The sequence below is a fragment of the Eulemur rufifrons genome, chromosome 8 (assembly GCF_041146395.1).
Source record: "Eulemur rufifrons isolate Redbay chromosome 8, OSU_ERuf_1, whole genome shotgun sequence".
NCBI classification, from domain to species: Eukaryota; Metazoa; Chordata; class Mammalia; order Primates; family Lemuridae; genus Eulemur; species Eulemur rufifrons.
Window position 1 is genome coordinate 11,594,732 of NC_090990.1, and position 24,006 is coordinate 11,618,737.

Consider the following 24,006-nt stretch of genomic DNA (forward strand, 5'->3'; position numbering starts at 1 on the left):
TATAATTTACTCCCTGACACTTAACGGGAAACCGATGGGACCAATAAAGGCTCAGAACTCACCCAACTCCTGCCTCAAACGTGCTGGAGCCCATCCAGTTCTCCGGAGGCAAAAGCATCTCAGAGTGGAGCACAGCGCTGTGCCCCCCACCCCACGCCCCTCGCCCTCCGCGCTGAACTTCTGAAAGGCCCTCTCACTGTTCCCAGGAGCGATGGGGGCTGCCAGCCTTTCCAAGCTGTCGGGCGGGAAGACAGTGAGCCCTGCTTTCGAGGGAGAGAGAGGCCAAGGAAGTGATGTGGGAAAGGACTAGAATATTCCAGGCACAAGGTAATGAAGAGTGGGGCCCGCTGATGAAGGAGAAATCCGGTTTTCAATTTTCCTCAAGAGAAAAATGAGTGCATGAGAGACAGAATAATTTTCCAGCATGCAGGCCATAAATGAAACCTCCTTGAGACTTTGTGAGTTATTAAAGAGGAGGAAAGAAAAGAAATGGTAAAATCAGTTTGCCTTTAGCAGAACGGTACAATGCACTTTTATTTCCAGGGGAATCTAATTAGAGGGCAGGCGGCCGAGCCTGGGAGGGGAGGAAAGCCGAGTGTGGGGCCCGGTGGGAGGAGGGTGTGAGGGTCACCGTCGTGCCCTGGGAGGACGACCTCGGAGGGTCACTTTCCCTGCCAGCATCTTGGAGGGTTCAGCGGGCCTGGATTCGAATCCTGACTCTTGTCTGTGCCTTATGTCTCTGGGTTGGTGGCTTAACCTGAACCTCTGTTTCTTCATTTTAAAATGGGAATAATAAAATCGCTTGCCGGGGTAGCTGCCAGGGTGAAATGAGGGGATGTGTGAGCAGGGCCTGGCACACGCTGAGCACTCAGTGAGGGTCGGTTTCTGTCCTTCCTCGGGCGCCAAGGTGACCAGCCCGACCTCCAACACTCACAGCTTCCTCTGCCCAGGCGCCCTTGCAACCCCCTCACTTCCAGAATCGCCCTTCCCCCTGCTCACCACTGCCCCTCTGAACCCAGACTCCAGCTCCCCTGGCCTCCTGGTATCCCAGGCCCAGCCTCTGAGGCCGCCAAGCTGTCCCGCTGCCCCCCATCTCTTACAGGACACGTAAGATTCTCATAAAGAAAGATCAACTCTTTTGTTCCAAAATATATCACCAAAAATAAGCATGCTTGGAATTGTAAGCACACACGCAAGCACGCGCGCCATGCACCACCCCCCGCAGAACCCCGGCTGGCGGGAGACGTGCGTCCTTCCACAGCCACTTCACAAAGCACAGAATCCAGCACCTTCTCCCAGTGTGCATCCGTGTCTCAGATGCTGCCCCCCGCCCCCCACCCCCAGACCAAATGCAGCCCCCTGGCCGTAGAGCACCGGTCTTTTAAGCAGCCTGGACCAGGGCTATTTGGAGCAAGCACAGGGTGGCATTGTTGGTCTGTTGGGGGCAGATAAAGGAGGTGGAAGCAGCAGCATTGGCAGGTGCACGTCCGACAGTTTCCAAGGCCTCTCACCTCTCTCCCCCAGTGCAAGAGCGGAGGACTGGCAAAGGGGTGTGTGTTGTGAGTTCTGACTCCTGAGGGACCTGGGTTCAAGTCCTGACACAGCCACATATAGCTGTGTGACCTTGGGTAAGTCACTGCCCCTCTCTGAGTCTCTTCCTTAGAGCTGGTTTAGTATCAGTGCCTGCTAGCTCTGATTGCTTGGGATGATGCCAATTTTTCATGCAGAGCTTCATACCTGGCACAAGGAAAGAGCTTTCTAGATGCCCGTTGTCACTGCTTTACTCCCATGGACAGGACCCCTTGTTCTTCAGAACAGGGAAGCCCAAACCCCCATCGTCCTTAAATGAACACATTTTGTCCACCCCCAAGAATCTAGAAGCATGTTCTTTGCCCTTGGAGAACCAGTGCGTTCCCAGATTGTACCGCCTCCCAGCTATTTTGGTGGAACTAACCTATGGCTGGCCACATTTGGGGAAAATATCATTATTTATTTTATCAAGATTCAGTAAACTGGGCTCAGAGCAATAATTGCCCCAGGGTGCGAGTAACAGATTTTATTTTTATTGATCAAAAAAAATTTTTTTATCAAAAACACATCAAACTAGAAAAGGCGTAAGCAGCAGGATCAAATTGGATTTTAACTCCTTTAAAAAGTGGCTCCCACCAGCACCCGTTCCAAAGATGTCTGACTCTTTGTAGCGAGATGCTCGAAGTCACGTGGGCGAGGGAGTCCATGGGCAGTGGAGGTTGTTTTGCGGCCATTGAGGCACCACATTTGCATTTGGGGAGCCCTGAGTGGTTCAAACATCTGCGTGCAGATGGGGGAATTCAGTGGAGTACCCGCGTGTTGGTTTAGAGTGTCAATCCTCCGGACCTCTTGGAAGTGCTCAGCTGGCTGGCTGGGGCTTTCAGCGTAGGGCCAGGTGTCTGGGGTTGCATACATACATCTCTAATGAAATTATTGTGCAAGAGGAGCCTACCATACTCACCAGCAATCACGTTGGCTAGAAGAGCAAACTGTTGTAGGTCATTTGGAACATTGCAAGTTATTGCACAAATCTGGGTATGCAGGAGAGGCGGTTCATCATTCATTCACTCATTCATTCGACGAATGTGTGTTGAACACTTGCCAGGGGCCAGGCCCTCTTCTGGGCATTGCGTATAAAGCAATGAACAAAACAGATAAAAATCTGTCTTCATGGAGCCGAAACCTGGCCTCTCCAAATCTTTCAAGCTGGGAGGAGGCAGGCGTCAGGTGTAGTCCCTGACTTCAGCTTTGTAAAGGTCACTGTCCTGATACTATGACAGCTCTTTCCCCTTGCAGACACCAGTGACGCATCTGATTGCTGAACACCAAGGGAAGGATGGTGGGGACAGGGAAAGGGACCTAGGTATAAGGCCAGGGTGGAGAGAAGGGGTGAAAGAGGTGAGTGCAGAGCCCGGGGCAGATGGGGAGCCAGGGTGGGCCTCCAGCAAGGGCTGTAGGCTTCCCGGGCTGTCATTTGTCAAGACGCTGATTACGGAGCCACCACGGCAAGTTGCAGGAGCAGAGAAGGAAGTTCACCCTCCAAGCTCGCACCCTGGCTGGAGCCACCTTGGCCTGGACCCCCACCCATGTGAAAAAGATCCGGGGCTTTGGAGCTCTGAGGAGCTGAGGGCTTGGCATTCCCTCTCCAGCCTTCTGTCTGTTCTGATAAAAGGCAGAGAGTTGTATGTTCTCCCTGGGTTCTGGTTCCCGGCTCACAGGGCAGCATGGTTTTGTTTGTTTGCTGATGCTAGTTTTCTCCGCGTTTCTGTGCAACAGTGGTTCCCAGAGCAGCAGCACCTGGGAACTTGTAGGAAATGCGACTTCTTAGGCTCCACCCTCTGAATCAGAAACTCCCTTGAGGGGCCCAGCAATCGGTGTTTCAACAAACCCTGGGTGATTCTGATGCCACCAAAGCTGGAGAGCGCTGGTCTGAGGATGCTGGGCGGCGGCTTGCTTTACTTAAAATGCATTCGTGGGCTCTGGTGTCTGACCCACCTGGGTTTCAATGGAGACTTTGCCGCTCAGTACCCGAGCGAGTCTCCGCATCTTTCTGAGCATTTATCAAAGATTACCGGCCCCTTAAGATGCTCGTGAGGACTCTGTGGAAGGACCTAATGCACGTTGACTTCTTGGCACATAGTGGCCCCTCCGTGAACGGTAACCCCCTTCTCTCCTCTCTTACTGTATCGCCTGGCAGACGTGAACCGTGAAAAGATGCTGTAGGTGTCCAACAGGCATGTGTTGATCACCTTTGAAAAATCAACTTCACCGACTCTGAAAGCAACAGAATCACAAGATCTTGGACTCACAGAATCTTATGATGTTAGAGCCAAAAAGAGACTATTTAACCCCACCCCATTTTTTACAGGTGAGGGAACAGAGGCTCAGAGAGGCCACGCACCTGGCTCAGGTGGCACAGCATGCCAGAGCCCTCTCTCCCTCCCTGACCTCCTTCTGACCACACAGGCCGCCCCCTCCACTTTCCTTCCTGCCCTTGGCGTTGCTCTGCAGAGACTCCCAGCCACGGAGCCCGGACTGAGCCCCTGGCTGCTTTTTGCAAACAGCTTTTGAAGCCAGAGGTCACCTCGGTCTGTTTTTCTGCTGTCGCTCTCATAGCTAGCCCAGAACGTGGCCCAGAACCGTGTTCAACACTGACGTGTTGACTGGATGAATTACTAATAATATCTTGAAGGTGTGGCCCCAAGTTCAAGTCTTCCTTTCGCTTCTCCTCTCGGGGGTTTCTCCAGGGGTAGGAGCCTGGGTACGGGGAGAGGCTGCAGGCCCGGGGGCCCTGCCCTGACGGGGGCAGGGGATGGCCCTCACGCAGTCACCCTCTGCCCACCAGCGTCCCAGCACGGGGACCTGGCTCCAAGCCGGGGTCTGCTCGGGACCGAGTTTTCCAGGGCTGGGGCGTCCGCCTGACATAATACGTAACAGTAATTAAGAAATAAGCCGCCTCGCCCAGCTTCACAGCAATCATTTGGCTAAGTAACTACGATGGTCCAGTGCCTCAAAAATCACCATTAGAGTACGCTCCTTATGGCCATAAAATTTCTCGTTTTCTGCCTTTCACCAGCCTCCCCCTGCAATCTTCGCCTTGCTTTATTTATACATTCGTCCTCAAACAATGGCAATAAACTCTTTCCCAGAGTGTTGCAAATCAGAAATTTGTCCACATTTTTCCACCACCTTCCACTGTGGACCTGCTCTGCCTGGGAACGGCCCGGCCGGGCCAGCTGGAGAGGGCTGGGCTGCGGTAGATTGATGGGGGCACGACAGGATGGGGCTGCTGGGGAGAGAGGGTGGGGAGGGGGCAGCAGGAGAATGTGCCATGAAAGGCCTCTGGCTGCCCAGCGACCAGCCGGAGACACCAGGGGCCCAGCACTGGCTGGGGGAGGGGAGGGAGGGGAGAGGAGGGGAGGGGGAGGGGAAGGATAAGCCTTTGGCACCCAGGGCTTGGGGGCTACTGGGAAGCAGGGCTGGCCCCAGGCTGAGTGGGAGGGTGATGAAATCAGTCATCCCACCCCCCCCGCCCCGCCCCCAGGAAGCAGATGGTCTCAGAGTGTCCTGCAGCCCATACTGCACACCCACCTAGAATCCTGGTCCCTTCTGGAACTCCCCACTACCCCCATCAGTCAATGATGCTTTCTCCAGCAACAGGCATTTACCGAAAGCCAGCCCAACTGTGTGCCAGGTGCCGTACTGGGCTCTGGAGGGGAAGTAATGAATAAACCGGATGTAGCCCAGGCCCTCTGCTCAGACCCAGGAGGACGCCTTGGTTTTAGGATGAGGAAAATGGGGCTCAAAGCGGGGTTTAGACTTACCAAAGGCCACGCAGCAGGTCAGCAGTAAAGTCAGGGACAAACTCTAAGGTTCCAATCTGGAGCCCCTGGTCTTCCTCACCAGCCCGCAGGCTCCCTGGGACCCCCGGTCTGAGCAAGGCAATAGTGCTCTTATCGGGATGGAGCGCTGGTCCCTGCAGCTGATCTGGGGGTGCTTCTGCAGGGGCTGTTTGCATTATAAATCTGGAGGCAGCAATTGGTGGAGAAATAACTAAAGGTGACGACTTTGGTGTTGGTGTCTCCAGAGAGTTGAAGTCTGTTCTGTTAGGTGGGCTTCTAGGAGGGAGGCACGGCCTCCACTAAAGCAACTTGCCCCAGTGGTGGGCAACGTCCAGCTTGTATGTCCCACGGTTCTGCCTGACTTTGTCATCAGTGCTCTCGGATCAGCGGGCAGCGTGCCCATCTTCCAGTGAGCTGTTTGCTTTGATGGTGGCGAGATTCCGAGACATCCACTTATTCCTGTTCAGCGGACACTAATTGCTGGAGCTTTTATCAGTGTTGGCTGCGAGGCACCCCTGACGTGCTTAGTAAATACCTGTTGGGCCGCACGCTTCTCTGTGCACCTTGCTAGGAAGCAGAATGTTAGATTTCAGAGTTTTCTAGGAGGCCTATTTAATGAAAGATAGAAGTGGGGGTAGATGAGAAGCCGGATGGATAGAAATAACTCCTGAGGGAAAAGAAACAAGCACGGGGTCCTGGGAGAGAAGCTACGACTTTGGTGAAGCTTAAGTCAGTTATCTTTGTTGTGTCTGTGATGACTAAGGCCCACAGTTTCTTTAACTGATGGCTGCAGATCCTATTGGAGACTGTTGTTAAGAACATTCTAGTATAATGGGAGCCACAGAGCTGTTCCCAGTCACCCTGGCCTGGGGTAACACCCAGGATAATAGAAGAAATATAGTTCCCATCCTCAAGGAGCTCCCAGTCTTATTGTGAAGGCACAGTATCTATTCTGGGGTGTCCCCAGCTCGGTGAAGAGACTGAGTTCCCACACTTCAAAAGTCCAAATAAACCTCTTACACCTGGATTGTAAGGTGTATTGGTAAACAGAACAAACCCACTCAGAGCTATTACTAGTCTCCAGCAGGACTCGATACCAAGGGCTGAGGGGGTGACACAGGCAGCAAATGCCACCAGGATTCAAGGAGAGTTCTCTGGGTGTGGCAGTCATGGAGGGCTTCCTGGACTAGGTGGACTTCAAGTCCAGATCAGGAGGATGGGACAGTTAGACAGTAGGAGCTAGTGTGAAGGCATCGTCCCAGACCACAGGCTGGTACAAGGGCCTGGAAGTGGCCCTGCAGGGCAGTGCTTGTTTGAGCCAGTGCAGGGGGACCTGGATTGTCGGGCTCACAAGTGTCACCTTGATGGTTAAAAGGGCCCTGCTGGGGCCAGCTGCCTGGGCTTAACTGTCATTCTGCCATTGAGTTACTTAACCCCTTTGAGCCTCAGTTTCCTCACCTATAAAATGGGACTAATGGTAATACCTCTTAGGGCTGCAGAGCGGTGCCATGAGTTGCTAGAGGAAGGGCACGTAGCGGGGTCAAAACACACCAGCACCTATTTCTATGTGTGTTCTCTGGTGGCCTCCGCGTCCAGCCCTGCTGGAGAGGCTGCCTGTGATCGCACAGCCCAGTCTTCAGGGCACAGGGAGCCCCAGATTGGAGCCCTTCCTCATGGCTGAGCCCAGGGAGTTAGATGAGGAGGGAGGCAGCAGCCAGGAGTCCCGAAGCCGGTTCCATCTCTACCTCCTCTGATGACTTCGCACCGGCTGCAGCCCCCCTGCCTCCCAGGGCTCCAGCACTGGGGGGGATGGGGAGACGGAGGGTCCGGGCAGGCTTGGAGTCTCGGGCATATGGTCCTTTCACAGTCATTTGTGGGTCACGGACGGGTGGTGGGGCTGCCTCTTCCCCACCATGCGGGGCAGCTTCATCTGGCCACTGCGGCCCCAGCTGCTGCTGTTTCCTCTCAGCTGATTTTGAGGCCTCTCCCCAGGCCTCCCCTGCCCCAGCTTCCTGGGGGTCTGTCTCCCCACTTGGCCGCTCTGTTCTGCCAGCGCCATGAGCAGCGGAATCACTTACCTGAGACGCCCACCCCTCCTCTCTGTAGGCACCACTTGCATCCGAGACGGAGCCCTCGGGAGGGATGTGGGGTCTGTGAGCCTGGCGGGGTTTGCGCCAAGCCTCCACCGTAGGAGACTAAGGAAGGGATGACAAAGGAGTGTTCATTCATTCCTTCACACGTGCCTTTGTTCCTCGCCTTTGTGTTTTGTGCCAGGCAAATGTGCTTGCCCCTGGGGGATACAGAGGTAAAATAAACCCTCACAGGAGGGGGCGCCAATAACAATAGTAATCATAATAACAGCTAACACTATTGGGCACTGACTGTGTACCAGGCACCGTTCTAAACTCTTTTCCTGCAGTAATTAGTTTAATCGTCGTGCGTGACAACTCTGTGAGGTTGGTACTATCATTTTCCTCATTTTACAGATGAGGAAATTAAGGCCCAGAGGAGTGAAGGAACTTTTCTACGTTAGTATGGGGCTGGGATCGTTGTTTCAAGGTGCCACTGTGGGTGGCTCGGGGTTCCCATCCTTGGAGCGGCAGTGACACCCTGGGAGCAGGCAGAATGGCAGCTCCTATTCCCAGTGGACGGACGGGGAAATGGAGATTCCAAGAGGTCAAGTGACACGCTCAAGGTCACACAGCAGGTCAGGGACTGAGCCCAGAGTGCCAGCTCCCCACCTGCCAGGCTCCTGTTCCGAAGGAGAGGGGAGACTGGGCCTGGGAGAGGCGGCCAGCAGGTGCGGTCGGCCCACGTGCTCGGCCACCCGCAGGTCTGGGAGCCTCACCCCCAGTTCTCTCTTGCCCTCTTCCTTTCTGACTCCCATCTCCATCCCCCTGTAGAAATAGCCAGAACGAGGCTCAGTAGTCAAGTAGCACACCCAGCGTCTACAGCTGGGGGGAGGCAGACCCCGAGCTCAAACCCAGGTGGGTCTGACCCCTCAGCCTCCGCTCCCCTGATCAGCTGGTGGCTGCCGCAGCCACGCCCTGCAGGACAGGACCAGGTGGACAAGGCCCTCTGGGAGCAGGCGTGGACCTGCTGTGTGGACAAAGCAGAATGTTTACCGTGTGTGACTGTGATGTGTGCCGGGGAAGGGTCGGGAGGGGTTCCCCTTACTGTGCGTATTTTACACATGTGGGGTCCACAGAATCCAGGGAAACTGAGCCAGGGGCCTGCACCCCTGTCCTTGGCCTGGCCAGCTGTGAACCGCAGGAGCTCGCCAGGCCAAGAGGGGTGTGGGAGGACGCTCTGGCAGGACGGCACGGCCTGTGCAAAGGGCTGGGGGAGAAGGCGGGGCTGGAGTATGGGGAGAAGGCGAGGACAGATTTGGGGAGCCAGAGTTCGGGGGGAGCTCCGGCTCCCCCCGAACACGGATTCTGAAGGTGCCAATCTCCTGGCCTCGGAGCTGGGCACCACTGGCGCCCTCCCTGCTTGTCAAGTGACTCAGGTGAGTGAGTGATAGAAACAAGCCAAGGAAAAAGTGAGTGGAAACTGTGGGTCGTTTGACAACGGTCTTAAAGCCACAGGAAGAGCCTAACAGGAGGCTCAGAGCGAGCTCCTCCCCTGGTGGGCTTGTTCCTGCCTCCGAGCTGCTGGCGGAAAGAGGCCCGCCTTCTCCCTGCTGCCCCACAGCCGCCGCCCCCCAAAACTCCACATGGGCTGCGTGTAACACCAACATGTTAAAGATGCCGCATTGGAAAGGCCCTCATGACATCTTCAGCCTCCAGCTCTTGCCTTCAGGCAAGCGAGCCTTAGTTTTGAACTCTCTGTACCCAGGAAGTCTCCCCTGACTAAGCGCCCACGACTCAGATGGTTCCCACCCTCTACACCCTCTCTTCTCTCTATGTGTGACTTATGCATGATTCACAGCTCAGTGGAGAAGAAAGAGCTCTGGATCCGTCATGAGAAAACATGGCTCTGAATTCTGGCCATGCAACCACACAGTACCGCTTCCAGCAGTACTACTTCCTCCTTCCCAGGCAGGCCCCTTCCTGGCAGGAGTGTATAAACAGTGCCCTCTAGCGCCTAAGAACAGTAGCACGCTGTTAGTGCAGAGCCACAGACCTCGCACCTGGGCCCCACACTTTGTGTGCAAATTATCTACCAAGCGTTCAGAATTTTAAAAAACGCAGGCTGATGGGGTTAGGTGGGACTTCCTGGAGAAGGAAAAGTTTCGTCAAGTTTTGTGAACAAGGTGAGAGTTCCAACTCTGGCTTTCTTAATGACACCCCCTTCTTTCCTCTGCTCCTTGAGTTGGGAGAGCGAAATCGGGCCTGTCGGCTTCCCTCAGTCACCAAGATGGCTGGGGACCCAGAGCACAGAACCTCCTCAGCCTCACGCCGCCCGGGCCTCCCAACCCCAGAAGGCCTCTCTCGCTCGGAGAAGCACGAGGATGCTGTCCAGGGAGGCTGAGGCCTGTGCTCTGGCTCTGGACCCTCGGGGTCCTGCAGACATCAGCATGGAGGGGCCTCCCCTCCGCCAGTCATTGGGCCCCGTGGAGGGAGGAGCCAGGTCACACTGTCAGGAATCCCCTTGGAGAAGAAGCAAGAAGTGTCCTGCAGCATCAGTGCTCACCCACCCTTATCTTCCTCCCAGTGAAGAAATAGGGGCCGGAGGACCAGCCTGCAGTGGGCAGAGCTCCAGCCCCCAAAACCCCACGTTCAAGCATCCTGGCCCTGCCAGCTTCTGGTGGGTGGTCCTGGGCAAGTCTCTGAGACTCTGAGCCTTGGTCACCTCCTCTGGGGCAGCCACTCTGCCTCGTAGCCTTGGCCAAAGGTGGGAGACAGGGGACACCCCAGATGCCCTGCAGCCCCCAAGACATCCCAGCTCCTCCTGGGCCACGTGGGGAGGGGAGAGTGGGTGGGGCTGCAGGGCCGCCAGGGCAGGCAGGGCCTGGGGAGTTGACGGAGACCCCGTAGGTCAAGGATGGGTCTCAGGGGGCTCATACAGACCCTCCTGCCTGCTCCTGAACTGCTCACTCACCACCTTCTCCAGCTGGCCCTGCACCCCTGCCCAGCTGCTTGGATGTGGCAGGGCCCCCAGCCGAGGGCCCTGCTCACAGGACAGGGTGTGTGTTGGAGGGAACTGTCAGATACAGCCAGGAATGAGAGCAGGGCGGACTGGTCAGCTCGGGGCTCCATCTGGGACTCAGCCTTCCCTCCACCCCCTCCCCTGCACCCCCAGAGCATGGCTGGGTCCATTTTACCTTTGAACTCCCAGGCACTGGGGACAGAGTGGGTGCCCAGGACACATCTGAAATGAATTGAGCGAGGACAGTTTTGCTCTGCCCCAGCAATGAGAATACAGAGGTGAGCATCTCAGACCCAGGTGGAGGAGGATGCCACCAGGGGGTGGGGGGGGACCGACCTGTCCCCAGCAATGTTTTATGTGCCTTTAGATACGAACTCATTTCATCATCCATTCATGCCATAAATATTTGGGTGCCCACTTTGTGCCAAGCACTGGAGATTGAGCAATGAACAAAAAGACAGAGGAGAACACATCCTTATGGAGTGTGCGGTGGGGGCGGGGGTGTTGGGGACAGATGACAAAGCAGAATGTTTAGCGTGTGTGACCGTGATATGTGCTGTGGAATCCAGCTGGGAAGGGTTCCCATCACTGTGCATATTTTACAGATGTGGGGTCCACAGAATCCAGGGAAACCCAGCCTGGAGCCTGTGCCCCCGTCTCCTCTCCTTGGGGCTGGCCGCTGCAAACTGCAGGAGCTCGCCAGGCCGAGAGGGGTGTGGGAGGGTGCTCTGGGGGGAGGGCGCGGCCAGTGCACAGGGCTGTCGCTGGGGGAGAAGGCGAGGACAGACTTGGGGAGCCAGAGTGTGGGGTGACGTCCGAGCTAACACGGATTCTGGAGGTCCCAGTCTCCTGGCCTCGGAGCTGGGCTGGCTGCGCATGAGGCGTGAAGGGAGAGAACAGGGAATTACGGACCGTGCTGGCTGGGTGGTGGTGCCCAGTGCCGAGACTGGCACCCAAGAGGACCATGGGCAGAGGAGGTGGCCGGGAGTGGGACGCTTCATGCTATCATTGGCCCCCAGGGAGATTTAACTCAGGGTCCGACCCCTGCCTCTCGGCCGGTCCCTGTCACCCAGCCATTGTGTGCGGTCCGGCTCAGGCAGCCACCACCGAGCCCCACGCATAGCGCCAGTTCCAGCTGAGCAGTTCGCACGGAGGGGCCGCCCGGCTGGCCAGGCCCCCAGCTGAGCTGTAAATGACTTTTCCATTTTCCGAGACCTGCGCCCAGGCCTGTTTGGTATTCAGGGACGCCCAGCCCACACTTGCCAGCTCTCAGCTCTGCCCGAATTACTTGATTAAAACGCATATCAACTATTATGTGATTCGTTTCTCTGCCGCTGCTCCACGCCGGGGCCTATGTTAAACTGTAATGAAGGCTGGGTTGGGAGGCAGGCGAAAGGAGCGGGGAGCCCAGGAGCAGGGGTGGGAGGTGTCTGTGGGTCAGGGGGGAGGCTGAGAGGACCCCAAACCTCAGGGCCACTGCTGGCGTCCACTGACGGAGACTGGCATGGGATCTGGAGATGGGCAGCTCTCTCCTGCCTTCTGTGAGGTGCGTAGGTCCAGGAGTTGTGACCACCTTGTCTCAAGGCTTTTCCTCTGGCAAAAGAGGGAGGAGGGAAAGGTTGGAGACGGAGAAGCCACGTTGGTTTTTAGGATCAGAAATGGAATTTTCCATCGCCCGGGAGCTTGCTGTAGCCAGGTCGGCTCTCGCCAGGCTGGGAGTCCCGAGTCCTGGGTTTTCTTCCCAGCCTCGCTGCCCTGGGACTCCACTGAACGTCGGTAAAATGGGGACAATACTGCCTGCCTGAGCCTCCAAGGTTATTGGGAGAGACCGTGTTGGGACAATGAGAGGGCTATAAACTGTAGAGTGCAGTGCACAAGGGCAGGGGACGACTGTTGCAGTGGATCAGAGCTCAGAGGAAACTTTGGGATGGTTTTGCCCAGCTCTGTTCATTCAAGCTTTGCTGAGTCCCTGCTGTGTGCCAGGCGCAGTCCCTGCTGCCCTCAAGATCTCCCAGTGCAGTGACACCCACAGAGCCATAAACACGCAAGTTCAGTGTCTCCTGATGAGCTTTGAGACCCCCCAGGGAGGGGCGGTGAAGCCCCCCGGATGGGCCCAGGAGCCTTGCTGGGGGAGGCGGCCCACCAGAGGAAGCTGCTGCCCAGGGGCACAGAGGCGGCTCGGCCCGGCTCACTCACTCAAGGAAGCCTCACGTGGCTGGATGGGAGCCGTGTGGCATGGTGGGGTGAGTCGGGGCACGTGGGCCAGGCCGATGGCGGTGGGGCCTTGCCAGCGTGGCCAAGGCTTCCTGGCACACCCCGCAGTCCTCAATGGCTTCCAGGGCTCAGGGGCTGTGCCAGGAGGCTTCAAAGGGGAGGCAGAGGCGGGGGGAGATGACGAGAGCTGCCCCCAGCAGCCTTCCTTCCACACCGGCACCCTGGCCTGGGCTGGACTCTGCCCTGAGCGGAGCTTGCTCCTGCCCACCCCAGAGTTTTGACAAACCGAGCGGCTCCCAGCACCCCTCCTGCCACCCCTCTTCCTGTCCTCGGGCTGCTCTGTGGCTTCTGTGAGTCACGCAGCTGTCTTGGTGTTTTACGCCATCGGACTGGGAAACCCCGGCACAGGAGTGACATCTCCTCCATCGGATCTGGAGCTTCCCAAAGCAGAGGCTGCTTCTCCCCCATAAGACTGGGAGGGCTCTAGGGTGGGGGCCGCAATTCCCCCTGGGTCCGTAAGGGCCTCCCCACATCCCCAAGCAGAGACAGAGAGAGAGTCCCTCCCTGTGCCCCTCTCTCTCGGGGCTACCTTCAGGCCAGCACCCGGCTCCGTCCCATCCCCTGGGACCGGTCCGTCCGACAGCTGCTCGAGAGCGGGAGGGCACGAGCCGGCCAGGAGCTGCTCCCCCACTGCCCACCCCAAGCCTGGCTCCGTTTAATGAATGCGCTCCCATGTCCGCCCTCCCCCGACCCCTCCTTGCGCCGGCTGCGCAGGCTTCACCGAGAGGCCCAGCTTTCGCGCACGGTGGACTCAGCCCAGCCGGCAGGGCCTCTCTGCGGCCAGCTCCACCTAATCCTGTCGGCGAGTTTAACTCTGAGGCTAAAGTGTTCCTCAGGGTGGGGAGGGGGAAGGGCACCCCAAATGGGTAGGAGGTACAGGAAACTGGAGCAAGGGTGACATGGTGGCATCAGGGCTCTTTGCACCCCTCCCCACGCTGCTTTGGCCCCGTGCCCCCACCCCCTCCTGTCATCATCACTGTCATCATCATCATCATCATCGTAGTAATCATTCATGTGCCCTTTAATTTCAAATTATCCCACAGTCTTTATTCCATTCTCAAAGCCATCCAGTGAGGCATGCAGGGATATGTTATTGTCCCCATTTTTACAGCTGAGAAAACCGAGGTCCAGAGAGGGAAAGCGACTTGGCCAAGGCCACACAGCGCGGGATAGAACCCAGAATCCAGGTCTCAGGCTCCCCAGACACGGAGAAGGCCCCTGCAATGGGGGTCTCTTCCCCTGCACTGGGCCAAGGGGGTCAGTGGCAGCTCTTTTTCAGGGGGCTGAAGTCACAAACAGACTGCAATCCTGTTCCCCTGAGATCTGCCTGGATCTCGTGGGCAGAGGACAGAGCCTTGCTCTCCCGACTCAGTGTCCCAGGGTTGTTATGGCAACGCCCAGCATCCCAGAGGACCAGTGCAGATCCTTCAGACAGCAGAGACCGTGGGTCCTGCCTTGCCTCCCAGCCCGGGCTCCTGTCTGGCCATGTCTCTGGACCCGGAACTCCGCGGTGAGTCCAGAAAGCTGCAGGTGATTTGGAGGACAGAGGGACCAGATGGGGCTGGCGAGGGCACTGAGGCCGGGGACTTGGCGAAAGAATTTTCTCTCTCAGCAGACGTAAAGCAGGCGTTGGTCATTTGCTAACTGCATTCACGATTTTGGTCATAACCCTACAGCCTCCCCTATTATTCCTTAATATTTCACTTTATACAAAAGCACCTTTAAAAACCTAATGCAAGGAAACTAATTCTCTTATAAATGGGAAAAAAAGCATCATTTCCTGTAAATAGATAGGAGACATAGAAACAAGCAATGCCGTTACATGCTACCTAGGGACTGCTAAGCGTGGGAGGCCCCGAGCTTGGGGCCTGCCCTGCCGTTTTTAAGAAGCCAGAACAGCTGTGTTGACGAGGGTCTCCAACGGTGCCACGGGCAGCTACGTACATTTGAATTCAAATTAAATACAATTTAAAACGAAGTTCTTCAGTTGCCCCAGGCAGTTTTCAAATGCTCCATGTCACATGTGGCTAGTAATGCCATGTTGAACAGCATGAATCTAGAACATTCCCATCGTCACAGAGAGTTCTAGTGGGCAGCACTGCTCTAGAACTGCACTGAGACTCATGCCTCCGCCATCAGTCTGGGCCTCTCCCGGGGCCGGGGCTGTGTCTGCTCCCTCTCTGACCTCATAGCTCTGAGGACAATCTTGGCCCATAGGTCTCACTCCCGTAACCCTGGTCCCCACCCCACTCAGCCCCTGCCTGAGCTCGAGTGTCCTCGCTGGAGGGACCGAGCCTGTGCCCCCTTCCCGGCCTCCTTCCCTGCCTGCCAGCGGCTGCTTCCTCCTCCTGAGGCCCCAAGGGGCTCGCTCTCCTCACCGTCTGAAAACTGATGTTATGCAGTGAATTTCAGGAACTGAATCCTTGGGATGAGTTGCATTTGGCTCTGAGCACCAGACATGCTGGGGAAGGAGCCCCAATGCCAGCTGTGCCCACCGTGGTCTCTCAGTGACTGGGGGGCTGGGCAGCTGGCAGCACCAGCCGGGAAAGGGCAGAGGAGGGGTTGGATCTGACCCCAGGTCCTGTCTTGGGGATGAGGCAGGCCACCATGAAGAGAGGACTCCCTTGCCATTGGTCCCCTTGCTGTGGGGTGTGGCATCTCAACTGGGGACAGCCTGGCGTGGCCAGTAAAAAGCAGGGATGACTTCCCGATGCACAAAGTAGCAAGGTTGGAAGGAAGGGGGCTGGGGGCAGAGGGGCATTGCCCGAGAGTGGATGGCCTTCCAGGCGTACGACCTCCCACACTCCCAGTCCACCTGCCAGGCTCGGGGCTGTGGATGCACCGCCATGATGGAATGACCCGTCATGCCTTTCGACACGCCCGGCCTTTGCACATGCTCTTCCCTCTGCCGGCAATGCCTTTCCCTTCACCTCCACTTGACATCTACGAGACTGTATTAGTTTTTGTTTTTACTGAGGGGGGAGGGGGTCGTCCCTTGAGGGAGGGGCCTAGATCTAGTCACGTAACCAACACTTGAAGCAACTGAGGACAAACATGACTTTGTATTGGTGGGACAGGTGGGGGGCGGGGAATCTGAGCGCGTTTCACATTGCCTTGCTATGACTCAGTTTCTCCTATCTGTCGTGTGGGCACGTGGTGTGGCTCTTCCAGCTCGACTCAGGCTGAGTGCTCCAAGCTCAGGGAACAGTCCTGCCCTGTCCTCCACATACCTAGCCCAGCCAGGCACACAGCAGGTGCTCGACAAATGCTTTGGGGAATGAATGAATGAATGGCTAAAACTCAGAAGTGCTTTCCGGAGTATCAGTGATGGAGAGGAAGGGACGGGGAAGGGGAAATGAAATAAAGGGAGAAGGGAGGAAGCAGGCGTGGTGGGCGGACGATAACCTCTGAGCACCTGCTCTTTTGTTTCTCCCTTCCTTTCTGCCGCCTCTTCACGCTGCCCGCAGTTCTCCTGGGACTACTCAGGGTGCGGCTTCAGCGCACTGGCTGGGGGTTCCCTGCTAGCACCCCCTTTGCCAGGCTGGAGATGGGCAGAAGGCACAGGATCGAGGGGGCAGGAGCCAGGTCAGTCCCCGGAGTCTCAGCCGAGGAGCTCGCGCAGGCCCTTCCTGCAGCCTCCTGGCCGACAGCCCCAGCTGAGCCGGGAAGCGGGCTGCCTGCAGCCTCCTGCGCTCTCCATGCCCGGGAAGCAAAACGCCTTCACCCAGCTCCAGCCTGCAGGTTGGAAACTGGGGGGGTGACGGGGTGGGGCCTTGTCCCTGACCGAGGTCATCCAGGTGAGCTCCTCCAGCCTGGGAGGTCACTCAGAGATCCTGGAGCATCCCAGAAAGGGCTGGTTTGTGGAAGTCATGTCGTCCAAACCCTTCATGTTACAAGTGGGGAAACTGAGGCCCAGGGAGGGGAGGTAGGGAGGGGGTCACAGGCATGTGGGAGCAGAGCCAGGCCTGGAATCTGAGCTTCCTGGCTGCCAGGTCTGGCCACACATGCTCACTCCCTCTTCCCCTTCCTTTCTTCCTGGCTGCCTCCTTTCCTTAGTTTTTGCAATATTTTGCAAAATTGGTTTTGCGATATTTTCCCCCAAATGCAGTAACATTTTTGTTTAAATAATCACTGTTTCAAACATACTAAAATACAAACAAGTGTAAACGAGAAAACAAAAGTCCTGTCACCTTGGAGGTTAACATTTGTTATGTTTGGGACACAGGGTTCCACAGCACGCCACGTGTGCTTTCTCCAAAGGTGGATTCATCTTTGCACGCTGGTTTATATCTGGCCTTTTTCCTCAAGTCAGGTTTACTGAGGTATAGTCGACATGCAGTAAAATTCTCTGTTTCTTAGTGAGAATATAGTTCTGTGAATTTTGACAAATGTATTTTACTGTGAAAACACCCCCTGAGTCTGTGTCACGGGCATTCTGCTGTCAGTGGAAATAACCTAAGTGCCCAATTCTAGGGGATTGGTGGTTTTATTTATTTTTTTTAAAGGGAATCATTATGCCAGAAAGTATTTAACCAGTGCCCCAGGGCTGGGCATGCAGGTGGCTGCCCACCCTTCACTCTGATGAACAATGCTAGGATGAACATCCTCCTTCCTCGTGCTTGGGAGGGGCCTGGTCCTCAGTCAGTGACGGGTCCAAAGGTGGGCACGAGTGTGCCTCTGGGCCCCACCAGGCCCCAGCACCCTCCATCTCACTAAGCCCCCGCCCCCTCCCTCCCTCTCCTCCCGCGCAGGGAACAGGCTGGACGAGGGCTCGGATGTGGAGTCGGAACCCGACCTCCCGCTGAAGCGCAAGCAGCGCCGCAGCCGGACCACGTTCACGGCCGAGCAGCTAGAGGAGCTGGAGAAGGCCTTCGAGCGGACTCACTACCCGGACATCTACACCCGCGAGGAGCTGGCGCAGAGGACCAAGCTGACCGAGGCGCGTGTGCAGGTGAGGAGGCGCCCAGGGTGTTTGCGCTGCAGGTGTATTCCAGAGACTGGGATTAAGAAGGTCAGGGTGGCCGGGGTCAGTGAGTTTAATGACCCCGGGGCGGGGCGGGGGGGGATTCCAACAGGTGGTCCAGGGACCATGTGGAGAAGTGATGCCAGCGGCAGTTGATAGAGAGTTAGTGGGCAGCAAGTGTTGGTTAATTGACTGACTGACTGAGCGGTGGACAGCTCAAGGGGGAGGGAGAGAGAAGGAGAGAAGAAGAGGGAGAGGGAGGGAGGGCAGAAAAGGGAGAGAGAGAGGGAGAGAGGGAGAGAGGGAGGGAGGAAGGATGGAATGAAAGAAGGGAGGGAGGGCATTAGTCCAGCCAGAAGAGAGGCTCAGGGAGTATAAAAATCTTCCAATCTCCGATGAGGGGAGGAAGGGACAAGAGCAAGCCTAGCTCCCTCAGCTGGGTAATGAGCTTCCCATTGTGGGAGGCATGCAAACAGTGGGCAGGCACGCTCCTGTAGGTTAGAGCATTGGGCAGGGTGGGCAGACCAAAGACCTTGAACATCCCCTCCACGGCCCCAGTGAGTGGGAAGGGAGAGTGGAGAGAGAGCTACGGCCTGCTGGGGGACAAACGACTGCCCCCACCCTGCCATGGGGGAGCCCCATTGCCTCCCCTCCCCAGGCCGAGCTCTCAGATTCCACAGGGCCTGCAGTTCTCCAAGCGCAGGGTGGTCTCTGCGGGCCTGGCTGAAGAGGGCTGAGGCTGGACAGGGGCAGGGAGAGGTGGGACACGTCGTGATGAACAGCTCTTGGGGGACCGTTCCTGGCTGTCCTTTCCGTGGACGAGGGAGGCAGGTCTGCAGAGCAGCCGCCCCAAACCGATGTGGGGGCACTTCCCTCCCAGAGGAGCCCGCCTTCGTCGGGCACCCGCTGGTGCCAGCTGCAGTGCTCGGGCTTCTCACGTGTGACCTGGCGGAAGCGCAGACCCCCTTGTCGGGTCGGGACCACCCCCACCCCACGCCACAGGTGCAGAAGCTGAAGCTCAGGGAAGTGACATGCCCAGGGGCGAGAGCTGGAGGGTGGCTGAGGTGGGCTGGTGGCCACCAAAGCCCACGTCCTCTCCACCCTGGGGAAGGAACAAGTTGACTCAGAACCTGGGATTTGAGAGCAATAGGGACAATCCTGGAAGCAAACTGGAGTCCCTCTGCACCCCGGGAACCAGTGGACGCCCCTCCTCGGAGTGGGGGGCCCTTTGCTGCCGTTGAGGGAGACCCCCGGGGGCAGGTGGCAGCAGCCAGCTCATCTCACTGCCTCCCCTCGTCTCCGAGGTGACATCTGAGCCTGGCCCAGCTCCGGGCCCCCCACCCCATCCTCCTGCAGCTGTTCTGGGCACATTCCTGGGCGCTTTCTCATCCCACGTCTGGCGGCCCCTGAAGTCTGGCCGCTCCTTGTAAAATTTCCTGGCTGTCAGGGCAGTGCTTTTATTGGCCCAGGGGACCCAGAAACAGGTGTCATTCAAGGTCCAAGGAGGGAGGGGTCTGGGAAGGGAGACGTGGGCAGAGCCCAGGCAGACCCAGGGTGAGCCCGGGGCCTGCCTCCCACAGCGGGTGACGCCCTGCCACACGGTGGGCTTCTCTGGGCAGGGACGAGTCTCTCTCCTCACACCAGGTGCTCCCAGGGCAGGGCACGGCCTCCTGCATCAGGCCAGAACCTCCCCCAGGGCAAGGCAGGGCCTCTCCACCTTAGCCTGATTGCTTTCTTGGTAGAAGAGAGAAAAAAAATGTTGAGTTTTTAAAGAATGAACAAAGGCTAACCCAAAGAATTAAGAACCTTTAGCCTGGGGAAGAGGAAATTTGAAGGACGCTGCTGCTCTGAGAGTCCCTGAGGGACCAGGGCCAAGCCGGGAGTGTCTCGAGTCCGTTATAAAGGTCTGCAGGAAGACAGCTCAGGACTGAGAGCCTCTGGTCAGCTGTGTCACCTTCAATAGGTCACCTTCCTGTCCTGAGACCTAGTTTCCTACCTGTAAATAAGTGGATGGAATTTGACGATCACTATGACCCTTAGAGTTGCCCTGTCCTTGCTTATTGACAGTCAGAGATGCCTGGTAAGGTGATGAGGTCCCCATTACTGGAAGGGTTCAAGCAAAAGCACAATGTGCAGTTGATTAGGGCCCCAAGCAAGAGGATTCCTGCTGTGGACGTTGGGGCAGGGACCTCAAAGTCCCCTGAGCACTGCTTAGACAGTCTGGCTTTATACTTTTGAGGTCGTGGTCTCTGATTCTAAGAGTTCATGGTCCTGGGATTTTGCGGTCCTGACATCTCATCTCAGCGGCCCGGGGAGGTGGGTGGGTTGGTGGAGTGGTTCAGGGTGGGCTCGGAGCGCAGGTGTGGATTCCACTCCATCACCCACCTCTGCACCCGCGGCCTCCTCACTGGAGAGTGGAGATGATAATAATGGGATCTACCTTGTTCCAAGGATGAAATGATTACATGTAAAAAGAAAAAAAAAAGGTTACGAAGTACCTGGCACACAGAAGTGCCAAAATCGGGGCCATTATGAAAACTGCACCTGTCCTTGACAGCTCCAAACCTGGCCACCCTTGCAGCCCCAGGCTCATTCATCTGGCAGGCGTTTATTGAGGACTTACTATGTGCCAGGCGCTGTTCTAGGCACTGGGGATTCCGTGGGCAAAACCCCCTGCTGTCCTGAAGCTGGTGTCTAATACACCCGGGAGCAGGTAAACGTTATGCCAGGTGGGGATCAGGTAACCGCCTCCCTCTGGCTCCTCCAGCCCTGCTCCCCCACAGGGGGGCCTCCCCTGGAAGCCTGCTGGGCGTTACGGGGTGCCTGTGACACCCAGCTTCGGCCAGCAGAAAGCCAGACCCACGTGGAGGGTACAGAAGGGGTGTCAGGCAGGAGAACCCATGCCTGGGGGCCCGCGACTCCTTTCTCTGGAGGAATTTCCAGTTTTGAACAGCTGGCTGCCCGACCCCAGCCTGGCATCTGTCTTCCTTAGAGGGGAACAGATCCACTGTGTCCTGAGGGCCACAACCCTGCGCCTGTGTGTTTCTTCTAGAAACAAAGGCCACAGGGCTGGCGGGTCCCGAGGTCACCCATGGCATCTCCCACGACTGCCTGTGAAAACATCCCCATCCTTCAGCTGATCCGTGCCAAGGGCCTAGTGTCCTCCTGCACCTCTTTGCGTCCCCGCCCTAATGCAGAGCCCTGCTGTTTGCACCAGAGGGACCTGCTAACTAACCACCGACACAACCTTTGCATGGCACTAGATGGCATTTACGGCACATTTCTTACGTGCCGGGCACGATGCTTACCGCTCTACATACCTTGTCTTCACCCACCCTCACCATAACCCTAGGAGGCAGGTGTGACTTTTCTCTCCATTTTGCAGATGAGAAAACTGAGATTTAGCTAAGGAAAGTGACCTCCTAAAGACACAGTTAGTAAGGGACTGTGTTGGAACTTGAACCCATGTCTGTCTGCTCACGTTCTTTTCCTCCGTGCTACGTTAAGAGAAAGATCAGGTGAAATAGCTCAGTAAACAGTTGGTGCCAATGGTGCCCTGCTCAGTGCTGGGTGTTGAGAGAAGGATCAAGAATAAATAACAAAACCCATCCCTTGCTTCCAAAGAACTCAACCCTGACTGGGGACTCTGGGTGGGGTGCTGAGGCCACCACTGTCCCTCTTGGAGCCTCTGTTTCCCCATCTGTAAGTGGGCAGCTTGCTCCAGATGCCGGCAAAGAGCCCTCCCTGCCCAGCCACCTCTGGGTCTCCCGCGGGGTAACAGTTGCACGTGGCCAGTGCCGTTCCAAGCACTTTGCTTGTATTAAATACTAACTCGTTTGCGGTCCAGAACCACCTGGGAGGTGGATGTAATCAGCCCCATAAGGGATAATGGAATTTTCCCATCTTAGCCAGGAGTTAGAGGCAGGATTCAAACCCAGGCAGTTGGCTCCAGAGTCTCTGCTGTCACCCATCATGTCACACTTAGTGAGAAGGGAGGTGCTTGCTGGGATGGAAGCAGCCTCGGGGAAACAGAATAACAAAGGAAGAAGAAGTGAGAGAATTAGCAGCAGTGGCATGCCATCTCCTCCAGGAAGTCCCCCTGGATTCTGAGAGGTGAAGCTGGAAGCCCTTCCTCTGACGTCCTTAGAGAACACTGCACATCGCCCGTCTGAGGTCACTGCGCTGAAAAGCAGCTGTCACGTGCCCAGGCAGCTTGAGGGCTGGGACTGTGTCCTGTCCACCTCTCTGTCCTCAGTGTCTTGCTTGGCACAGAGAAGAGTCCCAGTAAAGGTCTGAGATGAGGAGGAGGTAAAGAGGGAGGGGAGGAGTAGGAAGAGGCAGGGAAGGGAAGGAAGGAGGAGTATTGCCTGCAACTCTAGCCAGCGCTCTGTAGGGAAAAGATGACCCACACTGGGGAGCAGCTGCCACGCAGCTTACACCATTCTCTGACCCACTCCAGGATGTTTGCCACATTTGCGTATTGTCTATACTATTATTTACTTTGTAATGAAATCAATGTGTTTTAAAATAAAAGTGTGCATCACACCTGTAAAGAAAAGGCAACTGTGAAAAACATGCACAAGAGAAAACAGAACAGCATGATTAAATGTCACCTGCAAAGTCCCCTGCTGCTCCAGAGGGAGGTTAGCAAGTGTTGGAAAGGCGCTAAGATGCGTTAGCACCAAGCTGAGACCTTCCCTTCCCCAGCCCAGCAGGCCTGGAGGGGAATGACTTTCTCCCCTGTGGGCAGGGTGATTTCATGTCTGTATCACTCACCATCAGGGTGTCTCTCCAAGCAGTGCTGGGGGGAGGCCCACTCTTTGGGAAGCACTGAATTAGTATAGAGACCCCCGCCCCCACCCCCAGGAGGCTGGGAGCAGAGCTGGAGACGCCCCTTCCTCACAGGGCTCCGGGGGGCACCCTCAGTCTGACCAGCCAGCCTCCCCCCTGCCCAGGAGCCCTGGGGGAGCCCTCAGCCCTGCGGGGGGAGAAGCCAGGACTTTGGGTCTCTCTGGGAGCCAGTCTCTTCCATCTCCTTTCTCTGGGAAACCGAAGTCAGAGCCGGGTGCGCTGCTCATCCAGCTGGGCAAGTGGACGCCACTTTTCTCACCCAGGAAAAACCTTTAGAAAAGATGAACGACACCAGGGGCACGTGAGCCCCCTCCGCCCACTTCAGACTGCCCCCCCCACCCCCGTCTCGGCAGACGTGCTCCAGAGGGGTGGGGGGCTTCATCCCACCAGGAGGGGACCCCACCTGAGCCTTGTGGCCCCAGCACAGACACCCCAGAGCCAGCCCTGCCTTCCCTTGTTCATTCATTCATTCATCATTTACTCAATCATTAATTCAACGAGTCTTTATTGAGTACTGACTGAGCACATGGCAGTGAGCAAGGAATACACAGTCTCTTGGGGGGGGGGGCTGAGGCCCGAGGGCAGGACACAAATAAACAGTCCCTGCTCCTGTGAGGGGCACAGCAGGAGCCCCCCCCCCCGCCCCAAGGCAGGAACCTACCTGAACTGCCACTGCCATAGACGCAGCCATTAGGGGGTCGGAGTCAGGCGAGGAGGCATTTGAGCTGAGCTCTGAAGGCCAAGGAGCCAGCTGCAGGAAGAGTGTTCAGTGAGAGGGAACAGCATGTGCAAAGCACAAGGGTGGAAAAGAGCCCCCTCAAAGCAGCCCCTGCCTGCACCCTCATTCTCCTCCTTCTCTGGCCTGTCCCAGGGAACTTGCAAATTCAGAGAAGTGTGCCCTACAAAGTCAGACTGATTTGTGTTTTGACCTCAGATCCATCACAGACTAGCTGTGTGGCCTTGAGCAAACTATCTGACCTCTCTGAGCCTTGGTTTAAACCCCCTCCTTCTGTAAAATGGGAGTGGGCAGACATGTGAAACACCAGCCCAGTGCTTGGAGGAAAGAGAGACTCAGTGATGGTGGGTTGTTTTCCCACTAGTGATTGATAAATCCCTGTGTGTGTGTGTGTGTGTGTGTGTGTGTTGCACGCGCCTCATGTTTCAAGGGGGCCCAGGCTGTGTAAGTGAAGTAGGGCCTCAGTCTCCAGACAGAGAACCAGCTTACACCGCTGAGCATGGTGAGGGCAAGTTGTAGATGTGCGGCTTCCTCATGGGAGGCTTCCTGGAGGAGGTGGGGAGTGAGGTGTTCTGGAACAAGGACGGTCAGGCAGGTCAGGCAGCCTTCAGGGAAGGAGCAGCTGCAGTGGGAGAGAGCACTGGACTGAGAGCCACATGGACCTGGTAGGGCCACCAACTCACCGTGGCCCGTAGACAAGCCACTTGCTTTCTCTGGGT

General features: G+C 56.7%; 1 protein-coding gene across 4 annotated transcripts in view; it reads left to right on the forward strand.

The window, feature by feature from the left end:
* PAX7 (paired box 7) overlaps nt 1-24,006 on the forward strand; it is a 98,993-nt gene that overhangs the window by 36,046 nt on the left and 38,941 nt on the right. For all 4 annotated transcript variants that reach the window (XM_069477396.1, XM_069477397.1, XM_069477398.1 and 1 more), the window contains exon 5: nt 17,489-17,688. In XM_069477396.1, coding sequence (XP_069333497.1) covers nt 17,489-17,688 — 200 coding nt within the window. The remainder of the gene's footprint in view (nt 1-17,488; nt 17,689-24,006) is intronic.